The 8,233-nt window shown below is 37.5% G+C and overlaps 1 protein-coding gene across 1 annotated transcript in view; it reads left to right on the forward strand.

Moving 5' to 3' along the window:
- LOC150079274 (UPF0488 protein CG14286) overlaps positions 1-7,644 on the forward strand; it is a 51,347-nt gene extending 43,703 nt beyond the window's left edge. The window contains exon 5 of the mRNA XM_090383018.1: positions 7,472-7,644. Coding sequence (XP_090239144.1) covers positions 7,472-7,644 — 173 coding nt within the window. The remainder of the gene's footprint in view (positions 1-7,471) is intronic.
- Positions 7,645-8,233: the final 589 nt, after the last annotated feature.

The raw sequence follows: 8,233 nt of genomic DNA on the forward strand, positions 1-8,233 counted from the left end.
TGACTCAGTCCCACATGAGCGGTTGCTTTATAAGCTGGAACAGGTTGGAATCCCTGGGAAAATCCTTAGATGGATAGAAGGATGGCTTCAGGGCAGGAGGCAGAGGGTTGTGATAAATGGCTATTCCTCAGATTGGGTTGATGTAAGAAGTGGGGTTCCCCAAGGATCAGTATTAGGACCACTGTTGTTTTTAATTTTCATAAACGACATTGATGAAGGGATAGAGGCCGTGATGTCTAAATTTGCAGATGACGTGAAAATTGGTAGAGTAGTTAATGATCACTGTCAAGCTGAGCTTCTTCAGAGAGACCTAGACAGACTTCAAGAATGGTCAGAAAAATGGCAGCTGTGCTTTAATCCAACAAAGTGTAAGGTATTACACCTGGGAAACAGTAATCCCAAAAAAACTTATTCACTTGGTGGAGTTCAACTAAACCCAGTATTGGAGGAAAGGGACTTGGGTGTTACGATACGGTCAGACATGAAATTCTCTGAGCATTGTAAACAGGTTGCAAGGAAGGCCCATGGTGTCCTATCGATGATCTATCGAACTTTTGCAAGTAGAGATAGGGACGTGATAATTCCATTATATAAGGCTTATGTTAGACTACACTTGTTGTTGTTGTTTGGTTTTTTAAGAGCACTAGCAACTAAGGCCATATTGCTCCGGTGCGGTGGTCATTCCCTGACCTTTCCGCATGCTCCGTATTTGGTGGTGACGGGCTCGAACCCCGGTCCAATCAAGAAGCGTGTGCTACGCACTGCTGCTCCTTCCCACCTAGCTACGGAGGCGCCAGACCACACTTGGAATACAGTGTTCAAGTATGGAGACCGCACCTAAAGAAAGACATCGAGCTTCTTGAAAGGGTGCAAAGAAGGGTAACTCGCCTGGTGAGATTGGCAAAAGGGTGTCCTTATGAAGAAAGACTTCGAATATGTGGGTTGCAGAGTTTGGAAACTAGACACCTTAGAGGAGATTTGATTGAGGTGTTTAAGGCTCTGAGAGGTATCAGTAAAATGAATGAGGACAAAATTTTCAAGATGCTAGAACTAGGGGACATAAATTCAAGTTACGGGGGGGGGAAATTTTTAGATTGGACTGCAGGAAGTTTTATTTTAGCCAGCGAGTTATAAATTACTGGAATAAGTTGCCTTCATGGGTGGTAGAGGCCGACAGTTTGGGGAAATTCAAAGGTCATCTGGATAGTACTTTCGGGTAAGGGAAACACATAGGATGATAGGTTTAATTTCCTTTTTATTTTTATTTTATTTATATATATATATATATTTTTTTTTTTTATTAATTATTATTATTTAGTTATTTATTTTATTTATTTTTTGTTTTTATCATTGTTTTGTTCGGATTTTTTTTTTTTTTTTTTTTGCTGGTGCAGCATAAGCCATAGGCTTTCTTGCACCATGTGGCCGTTACTAATACTAAATGTAACAGTTTGAATATCAGAGATGCAAATTGGCTTAAATTTATAAATTGTAAATTTTAGGAGCATGTTATGCAGAATTGTAAACAATGGGATGTTGATGATTTGAAATATTGATTATCCAAACCAGTAAAAGAACTGGCAGTGACAAAACTCAAATGTGAAAAGTTTTATTCTCTTATAAAATAAATAAAATAAGTGACCTAACTGTTTTTAAAATATTGTATAAAAAGTCATATCTGCAGTTTTTTGTGAGACTCTTGCACTGGACTAGAATGGTGCTCTCAACAGGAACTTGGCTTACAGTAATACATCCATTGTATTATTATTGTATCTTGGCTTGAACAACAATAGCTACATTTATGTTCTCCTTTGGTTTTTAAATTTTTTTAACAATATATTTTAAGAGACATGATGTTAAGTAAGGCCTATCTATTCTGCAGCTTGCCAAGGTAGGATCAGAAAGCTTCAGGACTGAATTTGTTTAAAATACCAAATCATTGAATAAGAAAAACTTTGTTTTATATGATGACCCAGAATATTTACAATTTTTTTCAGCAGGCGGCATCTTGGTTGCACATGCACAAAGGTTTATTTTTTATTTTTTTATCTGTTGGTGATGGTAAGCAATTTTGTATTGTTTCTAGACTGCCACACTTTTTGAATAAAGATCTATAAAATTTTGCTTTTTGTTTAAGAAATCAGTCTCAGAAGTTGCAGAAATGATTGACAGTACTCTTACTCGTGCAGAATTCCAAGATTCATGATGTTTCTGGGTATACATTTAGAAAATTCTAAAAACTCAGACAATTTTACCTGTCATATCCATAGCCAGGTGGGCAGGAGCAGCAGTGCGTAGCACACTCTTCTTAGACCGGGGTTCGAGCCCGTGACTACCAAATACGGAGGATGCGGAAAGGTCAAGGAATGACTACCGCATATCCCTGAAGCAAAATGGCCTTAGTTGCTAATGCTCCTAAAAACCAAATAACAAATGAAACCTGTCATATACAGCTTCTTTACAAACAGTAAGAATTGTTTTCTTAGCTACACATTCCATATATGTGTGATATACGTACTACTTCACTTGTAACTGACAGGTATAGATGTGCCAAGACCTGTAAGTCAGCTATATAAACCTGTAAAGTGCTTCTGCATTCAGTTGTTTTCTGGTGCAGTCATACTAACTAGTATCTACTTCTTAATGAAATAATATTGCATCAACCAGCAAACTGTTTAAAAATAAATCACTTTAATCTGAGAATTTTAATTACATATAAATATAAAATAAAATTAAAGACTGAGAACTGAATAAATAAAAGCACTAAAAACTGTAACAACAAACTAAAGTAAATACATATAACCAACGAGCCAATAAAGCCTTATGAAAAGCTTTCAAGGTGTTGTGCCTCTTTGTCAACTCAAAACAGGAAACAAGATGATCAGTATATTGGCAGAAGTATAGCCTTGCATGTTTACTGTGGAATTGGAAATGGACAGTGCAGATGAACGGAAGAGCACCGTCCACTTCCAATTCCATTAAATGAAATGCATGGTGATAAAGAGTTGAGATAGCAAAGGAGAACTTTGGGAATTACTGCAGATATATCGTCCACATATCTCTGCAAGAGTCCTATCAGACTCTTGCAGAGATATTCCCATTCAGCTGGCGATTGCTTTTGCCAGGCAGTTGCTGGACAGGAATACCATGCTGAAGGATAGGATCTCCCTCTCTATTGACGACATATATATAGTACTTTGAATGTCTGTTTATCCAGTAGTGTGATTGTGTTTAGTAATTTGTTATACAGGGTGTCTCAAAAATATTGGTACAAACGTTTAGGAGAGGTAGGTAACATCTAAAGGAATGTGAATCGCATAGGAACCCATAACCTGAAACGTCACGGGAAAGTAGTAGCAGAGGCACAAGAAGCAGAAATGACACAAGACAGTAATTAGTGGCAAACACTTATTTGACATAATATTAACAATGGAGTACGAGATGGATGCATTTCATGATGTTACAACAGATGCTCGAAGGTTCCACCATGAGACGCGATGCATGCGTGACACTGACGCAGCATAGATTGGCGGACACGGTCGAACAGACCTGGAGTTTCTTTGACAGTAGCAGCAGCAGCACAGACAAGTCTCGCCATGAGATCCATTTCTGCCTCCACAGGCGATTCATACAGGATAGATTTGAGGCCCCCCCCACAGAAAGAAATCAAGGCTCGATAAATCAGGTGAGCGTGGGGGCCAGGCAACGGGTCCACCACAGCCAATCCAGCGATGCCCAAAACGCCTGTTGAAATGGTCACGAACACACCTTCATAATGGGCAGGCGCCCCGTCATGTTGAAACCAAATGTTGCGTCTCACAAATGTGTGTGCAGGATGGTAACAGGTATGGGCCGACTAAGCAGTCACCGACCATACCTGCCCACACATTTATTGTGAAGCGATGTTGTGTTGCATGAGGGCACACACAGTGTGGGCCCTCTGCTAATCCATACACTAGGTGTAGGTCTGCCAGCTCACAGTTCATATATCGACGTATGCTCTTCATGCGGCGACTACTGCTTCAATGAGTAAACCAGAAATTTTCTCTCTCGCGAACTGATGAACCGACTTACGGTGACGTTTCCGGTTATGGGTTCCTATGCGATTCACATTCCTTTAGATGTTACCTACCTCCCCTAAATGTTTGTACCAATATTTTTGAGACACCCTGTATATATTTTTTTTTTATTTGTAAGAAATTCTGAAGAAAGAGAACAAATTTCAAGTAATTTTTGAAATTTCCATTAAAAATGCAGTTCATACAAGGACCAGTACAAAAGTAATGCCTCCTAATTTTTTGCTTTTGATTGTGCCACCTTAAATCATTTCGCGTGTCATTGAGTGGTCACTTGATGTCTCTAGTTTCATCATACGGAGCAGTGCTATGATCGGTCTTGTGAGTGCAGCACATGGATTGTTCAAAATGGTGGATGTTACAGATATATGTATCTGTAACATCCACCATTTTAGTGATTCATTTTAGTGATTGAATTTCTTACTAAGGAAGAATCGACACCTATCAAAATCCATATGCATCTCAAAAATGTTTATGGCTACAAAACTGTAGATGAGAGTAGTTAGATGTTTAGGTAAGACACTTTAAGAGTGGGAAAAGTGACTTTTTTTTTTATAGTGTGTTTAGGGTCTAATGGTACCAGGGGTTTCCCCCCATGTCCGTGTAGCATACATTGTGGTGTGATACAGAACACTGTAAAAACCAGAGGTTTAAATGTGTATGGATATTGTGGTGTGTAATGTTTTGTACTGTTGTTCATCTGGCCTTTTAGCCATTGGGCTCCTAATGGGACCTACCGTTGAGACACAGTATGACCCCGTGGAGGCATACCAGTATTCTAGATATTTACTCTGGCAAGTCCTACCACCTAATTTCCTGAGATTTCAGTGGCTAGGATCTATAAAAAAAAGGGAGGGGAGAAATGCTATAAATTGGGTCAGGCCGAGAGAGAACATTGTTGACAAGCCCCAAAGCAGCCAGCCAGTAACGTCAGTGACAACAAGAGCCAGATCAACACACTGATCAAAGAGGACTGCTGCATCACAACATGCGAATTGTGTGATGCAATAGGTATAGGGAAACCTGCTGTGATAATCATAAAGGAACTAGGCTACAACAAGGTTTGTGCTCAATGGGTCCTGAAAATGCTGACACATGAGCACAAAGAAGCCCAGCAAGTCATCTATATGGAACTCCAGCAATATGAGAGTGAAGTAGAGGTTTCTCTTTCACACATAATCACAGGTGACGAAACCTGGGTCCACCGTTATGGCCTTGAAACAAAGAGGCAATCAGTGGAGTGGCACCATTAAAATTCACTGCACAATAAAAGAAGTTCAAAAGACAGCCTTCTGTCAGTAAAGTCATGGCGACAGTGTTTTGGGACAAAGATGGAGCCTTGCTTGTGGACTTTTTGGAGCATGGCACCACAATCAACTCAGTTCAATATATGAAAACATTGAAAAAAAGTCACATCTGTATTTGCTTCTTTGCAACATAGCACATCTACCGCTAAACTCCATAGGCATTAGTGTAGATTTAACTGCAGATAAATTAAATTCATTCTCACAGAAATGAATACTTGAATCTAAATCAGTTAAAGCTTTCTGCACGCAATATCTCAACTCAAAAAAGCTTTCAAGCATGGACAGTAAACTGCTCCAACGAGTCTTGGAATCTAATTGCATGACAATTTCTTTGCCAAATTCTGCTGCAATATACTTTTGTATATTTATCATTTTTTGTTGGTGTTTATAAAATCGCCTTTATGTGAATAAATCATAAAAAAATAATTTTTTAAATTAGTACTGATAAACTGGTATTTTTGTATACATACCAGTATGAATACCGGAAAAATTACATTACTGGAATCTTGGTATTGTAAGCCCTAGTCACAGGTGATGAAACCTGGGTCTACCATTTATGACTCTGAAACAAAGAGACAGTTGGAGTGGCACCATCAAAATTCACCATGCAAGAAGTTCAAAGGACAGCCTTCTGTTGGTAAAGTCATGGCGACAGTGTTTTGAGACAAAGATGAGGTCTTACTTGTGGATTTCTTGGAGCATGGTGCCACAATTAACTCAGATCAATATGAGAAAATGTTGATAGCCCGCATCCGTAGAGTTAGACTGGACAAAAACCTTAATGAGGTTCTTTTCCTCCATGACAACGTAAGAGTAAGACAAGAGTAAGGACTTTTATAGGATTGGAATACAGCATCTGACTCATCTGGCGGAAGTTCATAGAAAATGGTGACTTTGTGGAAAAATAGCAGTGTATTTATTAGTGATTGAGGATTAATTGATGTAAAAGGCATAGTTGTAGGAATTATTTTCTGAGGAAAAAAACTAGGAGGCATTATTTTTGTTCCGCCCCTCGTATTTCTTATCAGCAGTAAAACAAACAGAGAACTTTTCTTAAAATTCAGACTGGTGTAATCCAGCAGCCATGAAATGCCAGATTATACACTTATGTTGCAGTGTGCCAAATTACATTGGCCCCTGAACACAGCTTCCACAAGAAAAAAAAATATAATGGACATGGACAAAAATAAGCTCTGGTGCGATTAAAGTAATATATGCTGTATTGTTGTTTCTTAACCAAAAATGTACTCTCCTTCCATGTCTGTCCTTTTCTGTATTGTTCTCTGTTGCAGTTTAGTCAGCACAATACATTGCTATCTGCCACTTGTTTAGCGGGGTCTGGGTTTGATTCCTGTTATGATTGGAGGAATTTCCAAATGCCTCTTCCATTGATGTGATAGCCAGTGTCATGCAGAGGGAGTTAGTTTTTTCTCCATCAGTTATTCTGCCTACACAACATGACCAAAAACAAACTCTGGTGCCATTCAAGTAATATGTTGGCCCTTTCTTTACACATTATACTTGTTGTATTTAAATTCTTCCCCCCCCCCCCCCCCAGTATCATAGGGAGACAGAGTTTCTGATTTCTGGATGTGTGGATAAGAGATTTGGAATGAGAAATTTTATGCAACACCTAGTGAATAAAAAAGACAGTCCACAATTCAAGCAAACAGCTAAATATTCATTTTAATAAAAACAAAAATGACATGTAATAGCTCCTTTCTCTCTTTTTTAGTTTTATCTCTTTTATGTTTCAAGCATGCTAAAAAAAAAAAGGGGCAGTTTCTTGCCTTTGTTTTGTCAGTGGTATTTTTCACTCACATTGCTTTCTAATACCTTGATTCTTACAGTATTCCAGTCACATTGGGTAACTATTAGAAAATATTAGTTTTTTTTTTTTTTTGTTAGTGTGTAATTAAAATGATCATTATTGATGTATGCCTGCTTAAAGTAATATGTTGTCATGTATGTTGTCTTAAAGTGTCAAAAACTGCCTATCCAAGTAGTTTAGAGATTTTGTTTTTTAATGAAACTGTCAAATGAAAAATTTTATTTTAAAATATGTGATTTATTTTCTTTTTCCCCTAGATCCTAAGAATATGAATCTTTCAGCTATGGATGGGAGTTGTACATCAGTATTTGTGCGAAAGCACATCAGAACAGAAAACGTAACTCAGCCTAATAACTATTATTACTTCAACTTTCCTAGTCCTGTAGAAGAGGGCAGTTTTCCTTCTTTGTCAGCATTGACAGTTTCTTGATTTATTCTATTATATATTTATAGAAGTACAAATATAGTTCTCTTTTTACTAAAATTCAATATTTAAATGTGAAATAAACTGTTTATTATACCATGTTTTAATAATCAGCTTGACATTTGTGCTTTTAAGTTTTTGTTGTGCATATCATGATGCAGAAACTTAATAACTCCCTCGAGTTAAAGACTAGTTTGCGACAAATTACAATTTCACACTGACTTTTGAAAATATCCCTTTTTAGTAATATTTGACTTTTCTGTACTGTTTTTGTAGCCAGGTGTTCAGGCATGTAGGTGCATAAGTACACATGATTTGAGTGACCGTGGTTTCAGCCCGTGTGACTGCTAAATATGGTGCTGTTTCTTGTGTTTTCTCTCTCTCTCTCTCTATTTTGTGAACTTCTCTGACTGTATTGGTATCACAGGGTATAAACAGATTTTTTTCCCCCCTCAATATTTAACAATATTATTACAACCATGTAATAAGAACGGTAGTGTTCTGTAATAATTGTGTTGCATTTTTGCAGTTAGTAATTAAGTTTAAAACAATTAAACTTTTAATGTAAAGTTTATAACAAAATTTAAATATTTTG

This window comes from Mastigoproctus giganteus, chromosome 10 (genome assembly GCF_048544385.1).
Source record: "Mastigoproctus giganteus isolate SK-2022 chromosome 10, ASM4854438v1, whole genome shotgun sequence".
NCBI classification, from domain to species: domain Eukaryota; kingdom Metazoa; phylum Arthropoda; class Arachnida; order Uropygi; family Thelyphonidae; genus Mastigoproctus; species Mastigoproctus giganteus.